This window comes from Pleurodeles waltl, chromosome 3_1 (assembly GCF_031143425.1).
Source record: "Pleurodeles waltl isolate 20211129_DDA chromosome 3_1, aPleWal1.hap1.20221129, whole genome shotgun sequence".
NCBI classification, from domain to species: Eukaryota; Metazoa; Chordata; class Amphibia; order Caudata; family Salamandridae; genus Pleurodeles; species Pleurodeles waltl.
Window position 1 is genome coordinate 1,709,726,517 of NC_090440.1, and position 23,520 is coordinate 1,709,750,036.

The window sequence follows — 23,520 nt, forward strand, 5'->3', positions numbered from 1 at the left end:
TGGTGGGGAGAAAAACACACAGTCGACATAGCACCCCTCTCTTTGGCTGCCATGCCCACAAACCACTGCCTGTGGCAAAGTTAAGTCACCCCTCTAGTAGGCCTTACAGCCCTAAGGCAGGGTGCACTATACCACAGGTGAGCAATGTGCCCCTACAGTGTCTAAGTCCATTCTTAGACATTGTAAGTGCAGTGTAGCTATATTGAATATATGGTCTGGGAGTCTGTCAATACGAACTCCAGAGCACCATAATGGCCTCACTGAATACTGGGAAGTTTGGTATCAAACTTCTCAGCACAATAAACCCACACTGATGCCAGGGTGGGATTTATTGAAAAATGCACCCAGAGGGCATCTGAGAGATGCCCCCTGTATGTTAGCCCAACTGCTAGTGCAGGACTGACCGGTCTGTGCCAGCCTTCCACTTTCAGACGAGTTTCTGACCACATGGGGTGAGTGCTTTTGTGCACTCTGTGGTCAGAAACAAAGCCTGTCCTGGGTGGAGGTGCTTCACACCTCCCCCTGCAGGAACGGTAACACCTGGCGGTGAGCCTCAAAGGCTCAAGCCTGAAGTTGCAGTGCCCCGGGGCACTCCAGCTAGTGGAGATGCCCCCCCCCCCCCCCGGATGAGCCCCTACTTTTGGCGGCAAGTCCAGAGGGATAATGAGATAAACAAGGAGGAGTCACCCATTTAGCTAGGAAAACCCCTTAAGTGTCCAGAGCTGAAGTGACCTTCTCATTGAGAAATCCTCCATCCTGCTTTGGGGGATTAGGACCAATAAGGATAGGGATGTGTCCCCCTCCCCAGAGAAAGTGGTCACAAGGATGGTATAGCCACTCTCAGGGACAGTAGCCACTGGCTACTGCCCTCTGACCATAACACACCTCTAAATTTAGTATTTAGGGTTGACCCTGAACCCAGCTCTTCAGATTTCTGATGACCTCAAAAAAGAAGAAGGACTGCTGAGCTGAAAACCCCACAGAAGAGAGAAGGAGACACCATCTGACTCTGGCCCAGCCCTACCAGCCTGTCTCCTACTTTGAAAAGTTGCAAGAAATGAAGCAATGCAGAACCAGTGACTCCTGAAAAGCCTCCAGGGGACTGCCTGCCTCACCAAGGAGCAAGAAACCGCCATTGACAGAGGACCTGTCCAAAGAAAAGACCAAGCAACCAACTTTAAAGAGACTCTCACCTCACTCCAGAAGCGTGAGTCCAACTACTCTGCACCCGACGCCCCCGGCCCATGTCCAGAGAAACCAAATATCCAGAGAGGACCCCAGGTGACTCACATGACGTGTCCACCCTGGGCTGCCCTCTCTGCACCCCAACAACGATGCTGCAGAGGAAATCCCGAGGACCCCTCCTGACCTCCACTGCCCGGGACGAAGATATCTGACGCGTGAAAAAGCACTGGTGCAGCAATGGCCAGCAGGCGGCCCTCACCCATCCCCAGTTGGTAGCTTGCCCGAGAGGCCCCCGTGCCCTGCCTGCAGCAGCTAGGTGCCCCCTGGGTTCCTCCATAGAGTTCTATTGAAAACCCGACGCGCTGTTTGCACACTGCACACGCCCACCTCGTGCCTCTGAGGGTGTGGTTTTTGTGCCTACTTGGGGCCCCTCCAGTACTCCTCCAAATCTCCCTGGTCTGCCCTCCGACAATGCAGATACTTACCTGCAAGCAGACTGGAATCAGAGTACCCCCTGTCTCCATAGGAGCACCCACGTTATTTTGGCTCCTGTTTGACCTCTGCACCTGACCAGCCCCGTTTTGCTGGTCCTGGGTGTTTGGGGTTACCTCGAACCCCCAACGGTGGGCTACCTATGCCCCAGAGACTTAACCTGTAAGTGTGGTACTTACCTCAGAAACTGTACTTTACTTACCTCCTCAGGAACTGTTGAAAAGTGTCCACTTTTAAAATATCTTTTTGCCATTTTAAAGAAAACTGTGTACAATATTGATTCTATTCAAAGTCCTAAGTATTACTATGCAAAGTACCTTCCATTTAATGTACTTACCTTGTAAATATGTTTGTGGTTCTAGAAATAAATTAACAAGATAATATTTTTCTATATAAAAACCTATTGGCCTGGAGTTAAGTCATTGAGTGTGTTTTCACTTATTGGTTGTGTGCGTACAACAAATGCTTAACACTACCCTCTGATAAGCCTAACTGCTCGACCACACTGCCATAAATAGACATTAGTATTATCTATTCTTGCCTCTGTCAAGCCTCTTGTGCCTCTTGTGGAACCCCTGCACTCTGTGCACACTATGGGGGTCATTCCGCCCAGCGGGAAAGCCCCAGCAACGATGAAGCCGGCTCCGAATGGAGCCGGCTGAGTTGCTGGTGTGCGACGGGTGCAGTGGCACCCGTCGTGATTTGCAGACACTGAAAATCTGAATGGGGCCCTGTTATGGGGCCCCTGCAGTGCCCATGCCCCTGGGTTTTTACCGCCAGGACCAGGATGGTGGGAAGGGGGTCGGAATCCCCATGGCGGTGCTGCGAGCAGCGCCGCCAATGAGGATTCTTTGGGGCAGGGGTAAACCGGCAGGAAACCGCCGGTTGCCCTTTTCTGACCGCGGCTTTACCGCCGCGGTCAGAATTGCCCATGAAGCACCGCCAGCCTGTTGGCGGTGCTTCCGCGGCACTCTGCCCTGGCGGTTTTCAACCGCCAGGGTCAGAATGAGGCCCTATATCTCTTTTTGATATAGTATATACAGAGCCAGCTTCCTACATATACACAGTAGCAATCAGAACTTAGCATAGACACAAATTGCATTGGCAAGGATGGTAGAAAATAGTGAAGGCCCTAGGGGAGAGCCAAACCATATAATAAGAATGTGGAATGTGAATTGAAGTCATCCACCTAAGGATATGGAGTTGCTAGAGGGGAGCTGGAAGAACTAGGAAGCCCAAGAGGTGAGTACCTGAGCGACCCCCAGCGACCAGGAGAGCAGAGGTAAGTACTTGGTCCCCCCAAAGACTAACAGGAGGACTTGGAAAAAGGATTGTATAAGAACTGGACCAGTCTATAAGAAACTAGGTGGATTCTGGTAGAAGAAAACCTGCAGAAGAAGGGGACAGAGTCCAGTCCACGATGGAGTGTCCAGTGTGGGCAGGAGCCACTATCCACCCATCCGTAGGTGAAGATCTGAGTTGATGGGGGAAGAAGAAGAAGACCAGCTGTGGAGCTCAGGAGTTGCAGGGGAGTCCTTGGAGCAGTGCAGAAGGTGTCTCACGTCGATCGTCGGGTCGCAGATGGTTAGTGGTGTTGGAGAACCACCAACAACCCTTGGCAAATGCAAGAGGAGCAAAAGAAGACTTGCAAGACTGAAGAGGTCCAGCAATGTCCAGGGGACTCGACCCTTGGAGGGGAGACTGGGGTTACCCTTGGCAATCGGGAGAGTCAACAGAAGCAGTTGTAGCCCCTGCAGGCAACCCACTGGCAGCAGGCACAGTAAGATACAGTGAGACCCAATCAGCACACCTGGAGATGAGTCCCACGTCACTGGAGCAGCAGGGAGGAGACTGTGCTTGGCAGGAAGAAGTACTGGGGGCTGGGGCTAGTAGTAGCCTGAAGATCCCTTGGAGCAGAAGACAACAAGCCTTGGTACCTGCAAGAGTCGCGGAGCATAGGGGTACTGTCCTGCAAAGGCAGACAAGGGCTCACCATCTCCCAGGTTGGATAGCTTGCAGAGAGGACCAAGAAGACCACCACCTGTGATGCAGGATCCACGTGGTTCCAGAAGGAGAGAAGATCCACGCAGCCGGACAAAGTTGCAGTTGGTGCCTGCAGATGCAGGGAAGTGACTTCTTCACTCCAAGGGAGATTTTTTTCTTGTTTTTTGTTGCAGGCTGAAGTCTTGCTGACCTCAGAGGATGCACAGCAGAGGCTATGTTGCAGTTGCTGGAAGGAGCCGGAGAAACCATGTTGCACAGAAAGGTTGTCGCAGAAGCTGCACACTTGTCGGTTCCTGAAGAGTCCGGATGTGGTTCCAGAGGCCAGAAGTGGAAGTGGACAATGCAGAGGAGTCCTGGTGCAGTCTTGCACATTGAATCTGGGGACCCACCCGCAAGGGTGTCCCTAAATAGCCCTAAAAGGGGGTTTGGTCACCTAGTAAGGTGACCACCTATCCGGAGGTGTCTCTGACATCACCTGCCAGACCTGGCCAATCAGATGTCCAGAGGGACCTCTGCACGTCTTGGTTTCAAGATGGCAGAACTGAGTGGCCAACAGGCCAAAGTAACCAAATTTGGAGGGAGAGAGCACAATCACTGGGGTAATAGTTAGCAGGATCCCAGTGAAAACGGTCTAAGTACACTGGTAGCAGGCAAAAGTGAGGGTAATCATGCCAAAAAGAGTGACTTTCCTGCAACGGGGATTGCCGACTGGATGAATAGCTATTGCCTAAAACAAACACAAAACGGAAGTGCTGATCTTCAGGAACAACACCTCCCTGTAGAATGACTCATGGTGGCCTAAAGAACCAGGACCAGTGCCCACTTCGACAGGCCATGATCACAATCTTGGTACCACCCTGGACTGTAAGTTCACCATGAAAAACCAGATCAATGCAATCTCTTCTGCCAGTTTCCTCACTCTTCGCATGCTCCGTACGATCTTCAAATGGCTCCCTGTCAACACCAGATGAACCGTTACTCAAGCCCTAGTCACCAGCTGGCTGGGCTACGGAAATACACTCTACATAAGTATCACCACACACCTCCTAAAGAGGCTACAGACCATACAGAATTCAGTGACCTGACTCATCCTATACCTCCCCAAAGGGACCCACACCACCCCCTCCTCAAAAAGCTCCACTGGTTCACCATTAAGAAGAATTGTCAATTTAAGATGCTGATCTACACCCAAAAAGCCCTTCACAATCAGGGACCAACATACAACAACCATTGCCTGAACTTCAACCAAACATCCAGACAACTGCGCTCCCCTTCCCTCTCCCTCGCACCCTCCCCCCTACATCCTCCAAAGCACAATGAAGGATGCTCCTTCTCCTACTCGCTGCAAAATCCTGGAACAACTTTCCTCATCACCCATCCTCTCTTCTGGAATTCAGAAAGAGACTCAAGACCTGGCTGTTTAACTAAACCCTTTAACAGCTATATTCTCAGTGCTTGGATGCCCTTGCGAGAGATTAACTGTACTCTATAAATCCTGTTTGATTAAAATACAAATCCGTCCTTTACAGCTATATTTTAGCGTGATATATGTCCTTGCTTCAATTTTTGAAACAAGGACACATTTCTCACCAAAAACGCACAACGGTCACAATGGCTGCAAACAACAGTCCCACACATTCTGGTTGTACACAATGTTCCAATACTATAATTTTGCTATAAGAGGCAGCATAATTATGTGAAGAGGCGTATTTCCATAATTTCAGGAATACCACATAAAAAGTGCAATGCAAAATTCCCAAATTACACAAATTATGTCTGCATAATTTAAATTTCTCCCAGATCTATTCCTGCTCAATTGGAGACAGACAAGCTATTTTCTTACTTTCAGAAAGGTACTGACTAGGTCTTTTCCTCTAAATCTCCTCAATTCCTCACTGAAGGGGTTCTCCAAAAACCAAGAAACCCATGTGTGGTAGATGTATAAGAATCAAAACCAAATCATATTGGTTCTCTCCAGGTTTTATCCAAAGCAGTGCAGATATATGCTTCTGAAGGCATTACAGCTGGTGTGGCTTGGTTGAGTAATAGCGCATTTTATGTAAATTTCCAATACCATGAGGACACTAGTTATTTTTGCACTTTTCAGTCTACACTAACTTCTATTCACATTTTGGGACCTCTTCACCCAGAGGCTTTGAGCGCTCGCTTCATGCCTTGTGGGCACTCTTTCTTTCATTCTCCGGGGCCCTGCCGCATTCTAGCCGTGGGCCACTTCCCTCTATCCCATTGCTTAGCTGTAAAAATTAGTTTGGCTTCCCCTGTTACTTTACAGGACGATTCCCAGACTTGCCCTTTGTGTCCTACTTTTGCAGAATTTTGTTACACTCCTGTCTTTCAAAAATGCCTGGTGTTTGTCTAGCTTTGGGAGTGCTCCAGCTTTCCTTCCACCAATCCAGGAGGAACAGAAAAGTTGTGTTATTCCAAGTACATCTCTTGGCTAATTTCTTTCTCCTCCCTCATCCTCTTCCTCTGAGAAATTATAATCGTAGACTTTTCAAGAAACCTTTTCTAACTTTAATTAAACTTTACTGTTTTTTTTACCCCTGCTGTTCAATATTCATCAAACACCTGTGCAGTTACTAAACTTACCAAGCACGACACTAAGAGCTGATGAGGGCCAGGCCTTTTCTAAAATTCTAGAAGATGTAGAGATTTCCAGTGATTTCAAAGGTGAAATTATAGGTGCTCCCTACTGGCCACAACGCCAGGTACTTGGTCTGATCTGGCAGTTTAGGCCTTCCTAAAACAGGCCGGCCTAGCAGTCGCGGTCTAGCTTAAGGGTGGCAGTGTGAAGTTTTGCCAGATACAGCAAAGAGCAATGAGAGGGAAAGGCCAACCAAGGTTATTTCTTTAATATAATGAACTCTTAAACAAACACTTAGGGGTACGACTGGTCACGTGTTAGCAGGCTCTCTCTCGTCTAGGATCCGGAGCAAATGGATTCAATAGGTAGTTTGTTTCTGTTACGCTCTTGATCACTGCTCTGCTTCCAGCAGGCTTTGTGATTGTTGCCCATATGTGCGACTGGAATGGTGTTTTTAAAAGAAGCTGGTCTGGTGAGAAACTTGATGGATTTCCTCCAGCTGTATGTCAAAACATCGAACAGGAATATAGTTTGATATAATTATTGGGCCCCAAATATAATTTACAAAAATATTGCCCTATTCGGTATCGTTTTTCTATTCAATATGTGTGATATGTGTGTATACTATATTTAGGGCACAATATCTATGTCACACAATTTTGCAAGGACGTTATTCTGACACCACACCTCCCTGCAGACAGTGCTTTTAGAAATAAGTGTGAAATAGTCAGACCCTCTTATTTCTGTGGGCAGCTAATTACACAGCCCTGGTATTCAGAACACAGTCACACATTCAAAAGTAGGTACCCAACACACTCTAAATGAGGGGCCCAACTCAAGGCTTTTGGACTTCACTTGGAGCTGTGGCGTAGCGTGGGGGGCGCAGGGGGGGCCGGCCGCACCGGGCGCAACATCTTGGAAGAGACTAAATCCACGGGTTAGGGGGCGCAAATTACTTGCCTTGCCCCGGGTTAGGCGGCGCAAATTACTTGCCTTGCCCCGGGTGCTGACAAACCCACGCTACGCCACTGACTTGGAGGACTCCTCCCCAATCTCTATTCACTGCTACCACACACAGCACCTTTGCAGCTAACAAAGACTCTTCTGGAGAGCACTAGAGCTGTGTGGGGTTAGTTCTTGGCATTACGGGTCACCTGGACATACATAGTGTAAAAATACTAAGGAGCATATTTATACTTGTTTTTCACTGAATTTGTGTCATTTTTTAACGCAAATTCGGTGCAAAACTAACTCCACATTTATACTTTGGCACTAGACCCATCTGGCGCCAAATTTATGGAGTTAAAGTAATTTTTTGGACGTGGAAACCTACTTTGCGTCAATGAAATGCAAAGTAGGCATTTCCGTGCAAAAAATGACTCTATGGCCTTAGCACCATATTTATCCCCCTGTGCTAAAATTATGCACAGGAGGGAGGAGGGGTCAAAAAATGGTGCAAAGCTTGCTTTGCACCATTTTTCAATGCCTGGGTCAGGGGAGGCGTTACGGGACCTGTGGGCCTATTTCCATGGTGGAACACTGTGGAATAAGCCCACAGGTGCCCTCCCCAGGGCCCAGGGACACCCCCACCCACACCGGATGGACAGCGGAGGATGGGGGACCCCATCCCAGGTAAGTATTTGTAAGTACAGGTAAGTCTTTTTTTTTTTTTTCAGTGCCATTGGGGGCCCTGAAATGGCCCCCCCTACATGTCACTGGGTGCAATGGCCATGCCAAGGGGACCCTGGTCTCCTGTGCTGGCCATTGTGGTGGTAGGCATGACTCCTGTCTTTTCTAAGACAGGAGTCATGAGGTATGGATGGTTTTGTATCAGAAAATGACTTTAGGCAGGTTAGAGCCATTTTTTATTTACTCTAACCTACCTAATGTCATTTTTGGGTGCAAAAACCCCTTCTTCCTTACTGCCGGCCTCACCCGACAAATGTCTTTTTTTTAACGCTAGACTACCCTTTGCACTGCTTGCGCCATTCCATACATATGGTGCCCGGCTGGTGCACAGAAATAGTGCAAGGCAGTGCTAAACTTTTTGGTGCAAAACCGCGTTAGTGCAGTTTTGCCCCAAAAAGTATAAATCTGGGCCTAAGTGAACAATAATCGCATAAGCAGATGCAGATGTGGACTTTGGTCACCACGATGAGTCATCATTCGTTTTTTTAGCTACAACATATCATTCCTGTTGAATCAGTTATTTTATCCCTCTATTCTTAACATGTAGAAACATATGTACTTTTTCTCAGCAGTTTTCCCCGTGCTACCATTTTTGACTTTCCAACTTTGGCTTTAATTTGTGTATCTGTTATATCCACAGAATGCAGGACGAAATCAGTAGATATCAAAATATTACTTGCTCCAGATTATAGGGACGGTCCACCACACTGCAGCTGCTTCAGTCTAAACAATATATGCCAAGGTCTACTCTGAGCTTTACATCACTGGTTGGATAAATTGAAGCTTTACTGTGTTTATAGATTGATGCTTCACTGTGTGCCTTTATGGCATGTCTGCTTTCCAAATTCTGTAAACTGGGGAGAAACAATTTCTAGGGTACAGTTTATCTACTTGGCATTCGTGTTTTATCACCAAGATTTTTTCTGGGTAAACTTTCTTCAATCTGTACCAAGGTATATTTGGACCAACCCTAGGAGGGTCTCCTTACTCCTAAATTCGGGCATGCAGAAAGAGGTAGAGTAGAACTAAAGGTGGTCATTTGAGATATCGTCAGTGATGTCATCAATGATGCCATTTAATATGTCATGAGTGATATAATATGTGCGGTCATAAGCAGTGCATGGGGTGTGCAAGTTACAGTTAGCTCTGCAACCTATAACCAGTGGATTTCTGTATTTTTTTGTTTTTAAATTATAGTTTTTATATTATTATAAGGCTATGGCATGATTTTAACCTTTGTTTTTTTTAGTGAATTTCTAGGGTGTTTTTCAATGTAAAGATACATATTACTACCATACCTAACTTTGCCCTTTGTTGTTTTCAATGAATTTCAGTTTTTTAAAATCATATTCACCCACCTCCCTCACTAAGCATACTTTTTAACTGTGCGCAGTAGAAGGTTGGTTGGCCAGGCCCTGCACCTAACACCCATGGGCAGACAAACCCCACTGCGCATAGTGGCATGGGGTTGGCTGTAAGGTCAGCACTACCCCCTCCACAAGCACCCATCCCCCCACTGCGCATGGCCTTTGACTAAGCGTCAATGTCCTGCAATGGTGCAGCAACATTTCTGTCAATGATCCTGCCAGCCAAATAGATTCCTTGGGACTGGTTGGTCATGCAGTATGAAGTGGCTGATAGAGGAAAAACACTTTCTCAACCAATTAGATTCTATTTTTTTTAAATGTATGCTACTGTGGGAGTACCAAAGTAATTCTAAGGAAGACATCACTATTGTTTGAACCTCAGATTTACACCAAATCTCTAAAAGCACTCTTTCTGAGTGAAGATTAGATGTGGGTGAAACTTGTGTATTATGCTGTAGGGTAATTACACAAAGTTACAATAAAATTATGTGAAATGACGCAGAATTACACACGGAGCGTAATCCTGCATCTATAACTATTTTCTTAGTGCAAAATGCACTTCAACATGAACGGGATGATGCATTTTGTGCTACGAAAAGAGGGGTAAATGCAACAGAATAGGAACAGCTGCAGCCAGCAGCCATTCGTGCTTTTTTCCTGTTCTCATTGGTAGAAAGTTTTGTTCCCACTACTACCAAATTTAATGAAGGGGTGTAACGGCATTGTTTTAATTAATTTCATATCAGAAGAGTAATGTGAAATTACCTGAATTATTTTGTGTAGATAAAACGTCGCCCACACCTAGTAAAGGTATAGCATCATGGCAAATTTGGTGCAGCTCTGTTGACCTGCTTTTCCTAAAACACTTCATAATATTCCTAGGGATAATTCCAGGGACCTCCTTTTTCTTGGCCTTTGCTTTGCAACTTACCCCCAAAAAGTCTGGGGCTGGGGTGGATGGAAATTTATTCAGGAACATTAACAATCTGATGTGTTTCGGTTTTCAAAGAGCCTTTGTCAAAGTAAGTGAGACCCACTATGCCTATACCAGAGTTCTAAAAATTGAAGACATACTTTTTGCAATTGCCAAGTTCCTAAATTAATTAATAAAAACAAATAAAACATGAACAATAATAATAAGTTCATACTGTATGATGATGATTTTAATTTTTGAATTAATTAGAGACATCGTACATTTGTCACAGACATAGAAGAAATACTGGCAATTTATCCTGTCACATCTGAATAACAGCAATGGGAATACGACAACCAACAGTACTGAAATTAATGTGTAAACAGAATGGAAATCTTTCCCATCCTCTAGTCTTGCTGCAAAGGCCTTAGGAAAGTGTCCTTTTTCTGATGGGCCTCATCAGTGTAGTCCTTGTATGCTCTTGGCTGCTTCCAATCTGGCGCTCGCTGCATTCGCAACACGGAAGCTGCTCAGAAACATGTAATCCAGACCTTTGCTCACAGTGAAAACTGTATAACCACTACAGGTATTCCTATCTTAGTGTGCAGGCTTCTCGTGGATTTAGGGGGCACCAGCAATCATGCCATCCTTCTTGTTCAAATTTGCCATTATAATTCAAGTTGACCTGCCTTTCCGCAGCAGCGGGTACACAGGAATATTCTGACGGATACCAGGAAAGAGATAAGAACTTATTTCTTATTTCAGTACATTCAAACTAATGCTAAACAAACTAATGACCTCAAACCTAAGTTGAAATGGTTGACTAAATTGGGAATTATGGAGAATCTCTCAGCAGAAGAGGCATTGGTGCCTATGGAAGATCACTGAGAAGGAAAGAAAGACGGGCACATGATACACAATAAAGAGCTCCACTGTAGAGGTACAAGACACTGATGAAGTTCACCTCAGAAGAAGAACAGTCTCTAGTGCACCATGAGGCACTCTCCAGAGTGGTAGAGCATTGGTATTGATACTTGGCGCTAAGCCTATATGAATGAATATAATATGAGATTCTCCATGGAACTCTGTTAAGTCTGTCTCATTGTTATTGTGCTGATGTTCATGAGAAGGAGAAAAACACTCCAGTATAACAGAACAACAACAGTCATTCTCACAGATGTTCTCCTCAAAGCATATTTTATGCAGCAGGCAAACCAGCAGTGAAACTGGTGCACTAATATTTTGTAGTGATGCATGCAGAGAGGTTACAATTCATGGGGCAACTCTCAACTGGTGCTCTGGAAGGGGACGTGAAAGTGTGGTGCTACCTTAATGCCACTAGGCCATTCCCTCATGTTTACAGTGAAAATCTATATTTATAAATGGTGCCTAGTGAGTCGCAGTGCCAGGTCTAAACTAAATAAACAAAATTTATAAACAGGTGTCAATTTAATATCGCCTGTGATTTTCAATTCTGCTTATCTGTAAGTGCATGTGATACATTCAGATAAATGTAACTGGAAAATAATTTTGTTTCTTTCTTTAAGAATAAATATGGCCTCAGTAGTGCCTTCCATTTAAGCTGAAATCAAGCACAATCAGTTTCTAATGGAGGAGCATTCACCTTAGCAAACACTATTATCTGAAGAGTGCATGGTTACTGGCATGGTTTACTGACAGAATATCTGAAACAGAAATATTGTGTGGGCATAATATTGTGTTAAAAATATTGAGGACCAAAATATTGAGAGGTAAGTGCAAATAGGTAAGTACAGATTTACTATTCTTAACTCCAGATCTTCATACCTTGAAGATCTATATATCGTTAAGGTACATATATGTGGAGTTATGTATTGGGCCAAACACAGTGGAGCATGCACCGTGTAAGTCTCCTCTGTGCAGGGTATCCATGTATATCAGTAAAGGCACAACGCACCGGCACTACTCTTACCAAGATTGCAATAATACACATGGAGGTTCTCCCCAGTGCCTCGCTCTGTGCCCGCTATAAGGCTCCTACTCCAATAAACAATGCCCCAGGGAGGAGAAAGCACCTTAACAGCTCATCCCCACTAGAAACATGCACACCGTCAGCTTCTGCAGGGAGACCTCGCTGGCTCCTCCCCATTAATGGAGCTTGCTGGAAGTATCTGCCCGAAAGTGTTTAGACTGCTCCACACAGCTCGTCTCTGTCTTGGCACTTGCGTCATCAGGAAAGGCGGGATTGGGGTGCACGAGCAACCTTGCTCATCAAATTCAAAACACTACCGCCTGCACGGAGCAGCCAGGATATCCCTTGGCAGTGTCCGAGGCAAAGGCCTGGGAATAATGATTCCTGACATTGCGCAGAGGTCACGGGGTCCAGCTAAGCTGGGGCAGTGAAATATTGTGATGCACCCTTGTCAGCTAGGCAGTCAGCCTGAAGGGGTGTCAGCGCATCAGCTGTCTCAGGTTAGCAAATGCTTTTGCTCTCCTGCTGACAGTCTGCGCTCGATTTGGAACAGCCCAAGGCTGAGGACCAGCTTCACGTCGGTTAGCCACTTGCTGTCTTCATCAGACGATACCGGAGGGAACTTACACAGTGCTCACCATGTACTAATGTCAGACACAAGCACAAAAATATAGCACTGACCAGATGCTATATTTGCAGGGCCAGCGACAGCAAGTGAGCACTACTAATTTCACGCTGGCCCTTGGGAGAACATAGGAGGGAAAACAAGGTAGGCAGCAGTGGGCAGGGAGGCCAGCACCATAAGGACCTTAGTGGAAGTTCCTGCTGACAGTCCATCAGTGTCTAGTTGGTCCAGAGTCAGGGAGCAGCTTGCAGCACGGCAACAAGCAGAAAAGCAATCCAGTGAGTCCTTTATACCAACCAGCAGCAGCAGGTAGTAGGGTAACAACAGAAGTGCAGTCCAGGTGATTCCTTTGTGCAGTCCAGCATTTCTTCTGACAGAGGTTAAGCCCCAGTTCCAAAAATGCTCTAAAAATCATGGGGTCAGAACCCCTGTACTTATACTCCAAAATGCCTCTCTTCAGGGGGTAACTTCAAAAGAGACCTTTCAAGTGAAGCACAATACCCTTTCAACCCATCCCTATCTTCAGACATCAGTAGAGGGAAATCAGCCCATTGTGTGAGGGCAGGACACAGCCTATTCACACGTAAGGTGTGAATGATCCTCCCTCTCCCCGGCCCAGGATGACCTTCAGTATGCCAATGCCTCTTCTGTCACACCGAGCCCTTCCTGTATTATGGCTGTCTGGAAAGTATGCATCAAGTGGAGGTGTCACTCTGCCCCAGACGTGAATTGGAGTCAGGCTTCAAAGCACTAGAGTTATAAGCACAGAGAAATGAACACTTTCCAAAATGTGTTGTTTCTAAAATAGAACTACCATACCAAACATACCAATGCTACTCCTCACAGATCAGAAATTACCACCTAGACATATATAAAGGAATTCCCAATGCAAACCTATGAGAGAAGCAGCATTCACAGTAGTTAAAAAATAAAATAGGCTGTTTGGCACTACTAGGACTTGCAAAAACATAAAGGTACTTGCCCTACCTTTTATATACACAGCACCCTGCCCTTAGGGCTATCTAAGGTATACCTCAGAGGTGACTCAGGTGTAGTAAAAAGGGAGTTTAGGCCATGGCAAGTAGTTTGACTTGCCAAGTCAATGTGGCAGTACACTACACAGGCAGGCAGGCATTGCAGTGGCAGGCCTGAGACACGTTTGAAAGGCTACTGCTGTGTTTTATCGCAATCTGCGCTGCAGGCCCACTAGAAACATTTAATTTGCATGCTCTGGGTATATGGTATACCACTTTACAAGTGACTTACAGGTAAATTAAATGTCCCAAATAGGTGTAAGCCAATTATGCCAGTTTTAGGGGAGAGACCACATGCATTTTAGCATTGTTTAGCAGTGGTAAAGTTCCCAGATTCCTAAAACCAACAAAAAGAAGGTCAGAAAAATAGGAGGAGAAAGGCAAAATATTTAGGGATAATCCTGCAGAAAGGGCCATTTCCAACACATGCCATCAGGGTTTTCCGAGGGCATGTTCAAAGAGTAAAGCCCAGCAAATTATACTGCAGAAAGCCTCCCTGAAATTAGGAATTACATGTGGAAACACCAATTTTCTGTCATTATTCTCTAACCTTCAGGGGACAACGTGGAATAATATGTAATACAAAAATTACAAATTATTTCGCCCAATGATATTAGGAGTTTCGAAAGAGGTACTACCACAAAGGACCTGGGGGCACTAAAACACATCTGTGCATTAACCATGGCTGCAAGAACCCATCTGAAGAAACGATCTTTCCTTTCCTGTAACTTTATTCAAATCTTTTCCATATCCTTAGTGGATGGCCACGTATGTTACATATCAGTTTAAGACAGGACAGGCTTTCTGCCAACTCTTGAAACAAGTTAACCCCTTCATATGTCTGTGTAAGATTATCAAATCTCCTTTATGCTTCCTGTTATCTAAAGAAACAACTTCTATTGATTGAGTTTAGACACTTATCATAATTCAAAACTAAATTCTTCACTTTCTATAATTACTTTGGTCGTCTATCTTAAAGATTTATCCATTCACATATATTCTTTTTATACATAATACCCCAAACTTTAAACAGTTTTATAAACAAACGTGCAGTTATTCCAGCAATGTCACATATAGACCCTGAAAGACCTTCCTGCCTGTACCTGACAAAGTGTCCTGCCTTTTCTACATTTATGCCCTGGCATCCCTCTAGCCTACATACATGCATTTAGTCCATGTGGCTGTTATTTGGAATAAGATAAATGGAAAGCAATATTCGTGCAACTTAGAAACCAAAAATATGTTGCCGATATTTAGACTTCAAACAACTTAAAAGGGACCAAAATACACATATTTAAATGTGAAAACTTACATACAGAAACTTTTGGAAGAACTGCAAGAATTTCACAGGAGAAAATATTTCCTGTTTTGCACATCCCAATTATTTATTACAAGGGCTTAGTGAAATGGGGTCTTACTTTCCATGCTCTAAGGCATAATGTACTTTTGAGCCACTCATATCTCGTCCTATCAAGAGGTCATGCATCCCCATGCACCTATTACATTAAACTAATCTGCCACCAGCCTGTCTATGTTCAAAATCTGCCCAGATCCTTTCTCAATATAGTATGACCCTCTAAAAAATGAATTACTTACTCAGTTTTATAACATTTGAGTCAATAACGCTGAGAAGGGCTATTTAGTTTGCCCATTGATTGCAAAAGGAAAGGGCAACTCATCCCAGTAATAACCCCTGTGCCACCCTGCACTTAAATAAACATGTGAAAGGTATATACTGTCTACTTGAGAGGGTCCCAGCTAGGAGGAAAAAATACAATTGGATAAAAACATCCTTGGTAAACTTATTGTTTTAGATTGAAAACTTTAAGTAATGCAGAAGTAGATAAGCTAGCTACCAAGCTCTCAAGAAAGAAATCCAGAAGAAGATCTGAAAGTAAATCCAACTGCAAGGTAGCAAAAACCAGGGAAAAAATAATAGCAGGTTGGCATGATGAAAAATAAGGGAATAGCTGCATAGCAATGAATCTTTAACTTTGTATGTTGTTAAAACAGGAACTGACATCACAGGAAACGAGTTAACCTCATCATGGACTGGGACCTTCAGACAGAATCCTTTCATCAGACCACCATCCTGGAAAGGCAAGTTTATAAGACTCATCTAAACCACATTCCCACTAACTCATCTGATGACCCCTACTAGGTGATCACAAACACAGAAGATTCAGCACAGTGCAGGCTGCTAAAACGCTGACTTACACTCTGAATGTGGTGCCCTGCTATATGTCGCCAGACTGTCTATCTTCTTCTGAGCACTCGCAGCCTCCTGTAAGATCTTGGAGTGCATGTTGCAACCAGTACTGATCTAACTATTGCTTCCTTATAGTGTTCTATGAACCATTTTTTAATATGTTAAACGCTTTGGACCAAATATGTAGCATTATGTAAATACAAATAGCACATGAAATCCCACTTAGAAGTTGCACTTCCACATGTGGGCATTTTATTCACATTTTACCAGTTGTTAAATAATTTGCATTATTGCTCATGAACTTTCTTTTCTTGTCATTCAACAAAACATATCTGGTATGGTCCTGTTTTAAATGTCTTTGCCAATAATCAAATGATTACATATTTTAGTAACCTTCTGTAGAAACTAACCATGTTAGTTTGGCAGAACATATTATGTATGAATTAATGGTTATCCATAGTTGTATTTAGACATGCCCTTACAGATTTTCAACAGCATGCTCCTTAACAAATAATTCCATAATCTATCCTACACGAGATCCTAAAATCACTGCCCTCTAGTTGCCGGGCTTCTTGCATATTGGCAAATCACCTGTAATCCACACTACCCTTCACGTACACCAACGGGCTTGATTCCTCACCATACTGCCAGAATATAGACTTCTAAATATTGTGCTACAAAGATTTGTAGCCAGAATGTTTGCAACAGACATATTGTGAAGGTAAGTATATATTGATAAATATATGTACTATACATTACTCCGTTTTATTGTACTTTGACCTTTTATATATCTTTAAGTATGTAGATATAGTGTTAAGAGTAGTAAATCTGTACCTACCCATATATATTTACTGTCACACTATTTTAAGTTGATAGTCTGGCTCAGATATTTTTGTAACACAATATTTATATGGTCGAAATTCTGGCATTCAACTGATTTTTCAATGTTGAGTAAACCACCCTTAGATGAATGCCACCTGACCATTGCGTTTTAGCTTGAATTGCTTCTTAAACTATATGTTTTTACATTCACAATGTTTTTAGTTGGCATTCTGATTCAGTTACGTTTGTACAACAATATTTTTGTGCTCAATATTTTGACATACAACTGATTCTTCAAAGTTAAGTAAAAATACTGATGCAACGTGGCAAATGCCACCTGGCTATCGAGTTTTAACTGTAATTGCTTCCTAGTGTTTATTTATTTTATCTTCAGTACGCAAAATCTTTGTTTTTTTACTTTGCTTCAGCAAGCAAAATCTCACTCGTAATATATGTGATTTCAGCTTTGCATAATCTTTATCAGGTGATATAATCAAGACACCTTACCAAAGCTTCTGTCTTTACAATCAATGACAGTATTTTGAATGGATTTCCAATTGAAGCCATCATTGCAAAAACATCTGTGTTTTGGATGGTTGTTCTTCAACTAGGTATTGGTTTCTTTGAAACTTTTTGATCCCATTTTACCTTTCAATACCAATTACAAAAAGCTTCTTATCATCTTACCTGTGCTAATGAATTACACATGTATTAAAGTTATTTTTTAAGCTGAACATAAAGGGCACATATTAATTTTATACATGCTGCCCTGAAGCCATATCTTTTGGCCCTCTTCATCCATTCACAAACAGGAGAGGTCTGCTTCTGAGCTTCCAAACTTGGATGCCTGGTTTAGCAATGCCAGAATCCAAATCAACCAGGAGTATGCAAATATTTTGTTCACTCTTTTAAGAAATGACAGTCTGCCCTGCAATGGAATCGAGATATGCCAGGGCAGGCCAGTGCTTCTAAAGTGTGGAAGAACTGGGTCTAGACATATACATTTCACAGACTCTATCCATCTTCAGCAGCTTTTGTTATTTTGGAGACTTTAGGGAACTGCTCTCATTGAGAAGCATCTTGGTGCTGTAGAACAGAGGCAGTCATCATTAACAGCGGTGTCAACTAGTGCTATGCTAGCCTAGTACTAGGTCAGATATTGAAGACTTGTTGGAATGGAAGAGGTTAGACTCTTGGCATAAAGTGTATAGTTCGGAATCCCATATGACAGTTGCCTGACCAAACTGGTCCTTTTGTTTTAAGGGATTTTGAGAACACAATGATTGTGAGAGTGAAGGGAATGGTCAGAAGAATATCCAATATGAAGAAGGACCCTGTAGCATAAAAACCTCAGCGGGTCATCAGTGTAGGTTTAAAACAAAGAGCATCTCAGCCTTACATATTTTATAATAGTTATTTCTGACCATTGTGTGAAGCTAAGGGATAGCATTACGTTGGCAAGGGATACATGAAAAAGGCTTTTGCAAAACAGGATTACATCCAATAAAGGTTATGTCAACTGAGTAAAATAAAATACTCATCACCCTTTCTCACCTGTTTCAGGTGTCTCCTGGGGCTCAGTGTTCACCATGAGGTTTCCGCTAGCAGATGCCACAGACTGGGCTGGGGAGGCCTCTGAAAACAGTGGAGAACAAATGGGTCATACTAACTCAAAACGTAGCGAAAGAAAATAAACTATTGTTTAAGTGCTTCGACAAAAAAGGTAAAAGGAAAACCTTATGTTTCTGGAATACTCCAGACCTTGATGATTTATTATTCACTAAACCTCATAACAAGGTGAAAGGAAGGAAAATAAACAAGTCTGAAAAATGAGACAGGGAGAAAGAATACATCAAAGGTAGACGAGGGGTTAGATTGAGAAGTGTGAGGTGAGGAAAGGTTTCAGGTACTGGGCAAGAAGTAGAACAGATGGCATTAGAAAATATTTAGAAGTGGACTGGAATGGTCAGGGAGAGAGGCAAAAACAATAAGATGGAATAGACAAAAGTGATTCCTTACACTATTTCACTACTAGACTTTGTCAATGAGAATTGTTCTAGTCACGACAATATAGAATATGAGCAGTGTTTTGAATGACCTGGATATAGGTTTCTCTGAAACCTACAGACAGACATATGAATGATCAGGATAAAGTAACGTTTGTGACCTAGATACCGTTCTCCAACTTACACAGACCCATTACTCTTTGGTAGCTTCCCCATTGTTCTGCTTGTACCCTTTTTTACGACTTGGATTATTTTTCATTTTAACCTGATTATACTGATCTGTTTGAGCAGTGAAATTATTACTAGGTTAATTCCAGGTTTCCAATTATTTTTGCTCATAATATAACACATACTATAATGCTACATTTGTCCTTCAAATTTAAATGGGAATGCCTCTTGCACTTTGCTTTAACCGTTGATGAAAGAAGTTAGGAGGCAGAAACATATAAAGACAGGAGGAACTGAGTGCATTCTAAATAATGCACTTAGGCCCATATTTATACTTTTTTAGCGCCGCATTTGCGTCATTTTTTTACCCAAAAGCGGCACAAACTTACAAAATACAATTGTATTTTGTAAGTTTGCACCGCTTTTGCGTTAAAAAGCGGTGCAAATGCGGCACTAAAAACGTATAAATATGGGCCTTAGTTCCTCCTGTCTTTATATGTTACTGCCTCCTCACTTCTTTTCAGAGGACAGGAAGTTCACTTCCTGTCTTATGTTGGTTTCTCTTCCTTATCATTCAGGAAGTGCAGCCTCTCAAACACTTCTCTAGGATATGGACAGATCATTATCGACTTACGTGTGCTGAAGGTGCCAACAAAGGTGACCTTTGCTTGTGACTTGTAGTATCCAGTGATCATGACGTCATACTGGTATCCACTTCTTAGACCCCCAATCACACGTTCCGTGCCACTGATGTTCTGTTTGAGGACTAGGGAGTGATCCCGTGCAGAGGTGATAGTGATGTCATAGACGTATTGGTGCTGAGGCTCAGGGTTCAGCCAGCGGAGCCGTACGCTGTTCTCCGTCACATCTGATATGTTGATCTCACTCTTTCCTTTTGCTAGAGTTCAGAAATCAGACAGTAGAGTTAATTGAAGAGGAAAAGAGAATTACAAATACTCTAGATAGATCAGTGAATTCCGTAATGCTCCATCTGTGAAATATTGGAGCTCGGGTCAAAAAGTGGAAGCGTCTTGTAGCGCTAAGAGGCGACTGATTGCAAATTTCTATCAGCCAACCTCCCTCTCTTTCTTATTGAGTTTAAAGGATCCATGAATACTTTGAAATGTTTGAGTGTCTGATATGTTTCAGGAAGTATGCATGTTTGCAACTGTGTTACTTCTAGGAAAATCTATTTACCACCTTTATCTTGCTTGCCTCCCAGAACCAGGCAAAGCTTGACCAACTTAGGTTTAGGTCACCAGTGCTTGAAGTATTCTCTCAAGCATAGAGGAAGTTTCAATTTCAATTTCCAAACAAAATGTTTTTTCTAGAATGTTCTGAGAGCGAATCACTGTGCTCAAGAATGCTTTAACAGTTTGAGCCTTTCTTGCTTCTGAAGACCCCACCATAGCAGCCACCGTCTATGGAGTAGCTGATTCAACCAAACAGTGCATGCTTCTCTGTGTTTATTTGCTGTTAAAAGTCTGCAAAACCAACATTTCATTATTTTACACTTTTTTCAAGGCAGAGTACTTCCGTTCTAAGGTTTTGTCCTTCCTAACTCTACAAAAAAAAGTCTATTTGAAAGAAAGAATGGCAGGTGAACAAACTCTCCCATAGCATAAACAGAACTAACCACTTTCACCCATTTAGTGTGTTAGTGCATGGTTCTCAAAAAGTCTCCTAAAAAAGGGGTTATTTAGAGTTTGGTGGACTGGGTACCCCACCACATACATGTATAATACTCTGCTGGTTCACCGGCTCTTATTAAACTTGGGTGAATAGTCATGTTTCTGTCGGCTAAGCCCCTACTGGTTCTTTGGTGGAAACTTTGGTCTGACAACCCCACAAACTTCAGACTCTCCACCTTATGTAGGGAAGATATTGAGACACTTTTTTAAATGTTCAAGTTCGCATTAAAAGCCCATCAATCCCGAAAATAAATAAATCAATCAATCACTGGGTCTTCTATTGCGCAAGCTTGTCACCTGGGGGAGGCGCTGGGGGGTTACTGCAGGCCTCGTCTGGCTGGTGCTGGTGGTCAAAGAGCCAAGTCTTGAGCTGCGTTCTGAAGTCCTTCAGAGGAAGGGGAGGTGCGCAGGTGGAGCAGGAGGTCTTTTCAGGATCTGGTGGCAAGGTGGGAGAAGGAGCGACCTCTGTAGCATTCACAGCAGATGTGGGCCTGGGTGAGGGAGACTGAGCGGAGGTCTCTGGTTGGTTGATGTAAGGTGAGGCAGTTCTTGATGTAAGTGGGTCTGGCGTTGTGGAGGGCTTGTACACATAGGTGAGGAGCTTAAAGAGGCATCTTTGCTGTGCGGGGAGCCATGGAGGGCCCTGAGGTGGGGAGTGATGCTGGTTCTTCTGGGGAGGTCGACGACGAGTCTTGCTGTCGCGTTTTGGACGGTCTGGTGGCGGTTCATGAGCTGTTTTGTTGTTCCAGCATAGAGGGCGTGGCTGTAGTCGAGTCGACTGGAAATGAGGGCCTGGGTGACTGTTTTCCTGGTAGACATGGGGATCCATTGGAAGATCTTGTGGAGCATGCAGAGGATGTGGAAGCAGGCAGCGGAGAGGGTGTTGATCTGTTGCTTCATTGTCAGTTGGGTGTCTAGGATGATCCTGAGGTTGAGTACCTGGTCGGTGGGTGTGGGTGGGGGAAGCAGGCCACCATGTGTCATCCCAGGGGGAGGGCTTGTTCCCAAAGATGAGGATCTCCCATTTTGTCTGAATTTAGCTTGAGGCAATTGGTCCTCATCCAGGAGGCTATGTCAGTCATAGTGTTTTGGAAGTTAGTTTGTGTGGGGGCAGTGCCATCTGTGAGGGATAGGCGGAGCTGGGTGTCATTGGCATCCTCATTAGTTCCAGGTAGGGTTGGGCTAGATGTGAAATTCATTCATGTTTCAGAAAGACTTCAAAATACAACTAGACATTGTATTTTACATATTTTTACATATATTTACTGTGGATATCTACAAATCTTGGCCTTCTCTAACCAATTGGGCAATCAACAAGTCTAACTATAGTTCCAAGTGAAACCATACCCCACTGCTATGTCATAGATTGCTCAACATCATGCTAAAAGGCAATGAAAATCACCAAATTGTTAAAGGAGAAAAAATAAGGCATCACTGTAAAAGGATTGTGGTTATTAACAACCGCTGAGAGGTAAACACTGCACAGGGACCCACAGGACAGCTGCAAAATTGTGCACCTTCTAGTAAAAGACCTAATTCTGTCTTCCAGAATAGCTGAATGGCTGACACTTTACAGTTGCTACTAGAGGCACCATCCCCCTGACTCTACTATATATTTTTCATCTACTCAGTCATAAATGATCCACAATATTGCATCATACTGAAAGTTTAGTCAATACATACCAGCGGGAATGTCCGTAGCTGGCGCAAGGGTGTCTGCTTCAAGTCTGTGAAGGTAGAGAACTTGCAAATTTTAGTGCACTGTATTTCACATGAAGGTTTCTCAACAGTGGATATTGAAAAGCAGCAGGGTAATGACCAAAAAAGGCAGGTTAGAAAAGAAAGTAGAGACACCAGAATCTGGCAAGAAATAAAGAAGATATCAGAGACAGGAAGTGTACATTTCTAAACTCCAACTTCTTGTTGAAGCAGAGAGACTGGAAGATAGCAACAAACACCTGACTTCTGGCTGACTTTCAGTCTCCAGCCCATGTTCCCCTTAGATTAGCCCACTCCCACTCCCATTTAACGTTTCTGAGAAGTAACTGTTCATAAACAAGGAATCATTTTGGTCATTCTCCCTTAAATTCTAGTTTCCCTATAGCCATGCATTTCAGAGCGACCTTACATTTGCTCTACAAGTGACAGGGTATGCTGAAACATCAATGGTCACAATTGAATGAACAGTTCTGGATTTCGAGTTGCCATCTCAGTTCATGTTGTACAAAAATATTTGCTGTCCTAAACTTAAGAACTTTTCTGACGCCACGGACTACCGCATTGTCCCTTTCTTAGACTGCGGTCGGGCTGGCAGTCTGCATTTCGGGACGCCGGAACCGCTGCAGCCCGTTGTTTGGCACTTGCTTGACCTTTTGTGCCGCAGTGCAGCCCAGGAGGCACTTTTCATGCTCCGGGTCGCGCCACAGCCCCTGGCAGCCTCCCTGACTTTCCCTTCCCACTTACCTTACTTGGGTCCTTTCTCTTTTTTCTTCTTTTACCTTCTTTTTCTTCTGTCCTCACATCTTCTTTCCTCTTGGTCTTCCATATTGTCTTCTTCTGTGGTGGTTGTCTTCCCAGCATGCCCTGTTCCTTTTTCTTTTTCTACTTGGCTTTCTTTCTCATTCATTTCTATGTGGCTTTCCCCAATCCAAGATGGTGTTGTACGTTCTTCCTGTTTTGTCACTTCTTGTTTCATGGTATATAAGCACTGATGTTCCCTCCTTCCTTGCATTGCAAACACTTCCATCTTTGTGGTGATC

General features: G+C 43.7%; 1 protein-coding gene across 1 annotated transcript in view; it reads right to left on the minus strand.

Annotated features, from left to right (window-relative positions):
• The window catches only part of COL6A3 (collagen type VI alpha 3 chain), a 291,731-nt gene that overhangs the window by 32,562 nt on the left and 235,649 nt on the right, over positions 1–23,520 (minus strand). Inside the window, exons 41-43 of the mRNA XM_069225565.1 lie at positions 22,445–22,488; positions 19,705–19,968; positions 18,451–18,531 (exon numbers count right to left, since the gene is read on the minus strand). Coding sequence (XP_069081666.1) covers positions 18,451–18,531; positions 19,705–19,968; positions 22,445–22,488 — 389 coding nt within the window. The remainder of the gene's footprint in view (positions 1–18,450; positions 18,532–19,704; positions 19,969–22,444; positions 22,489–23,520) is intronic.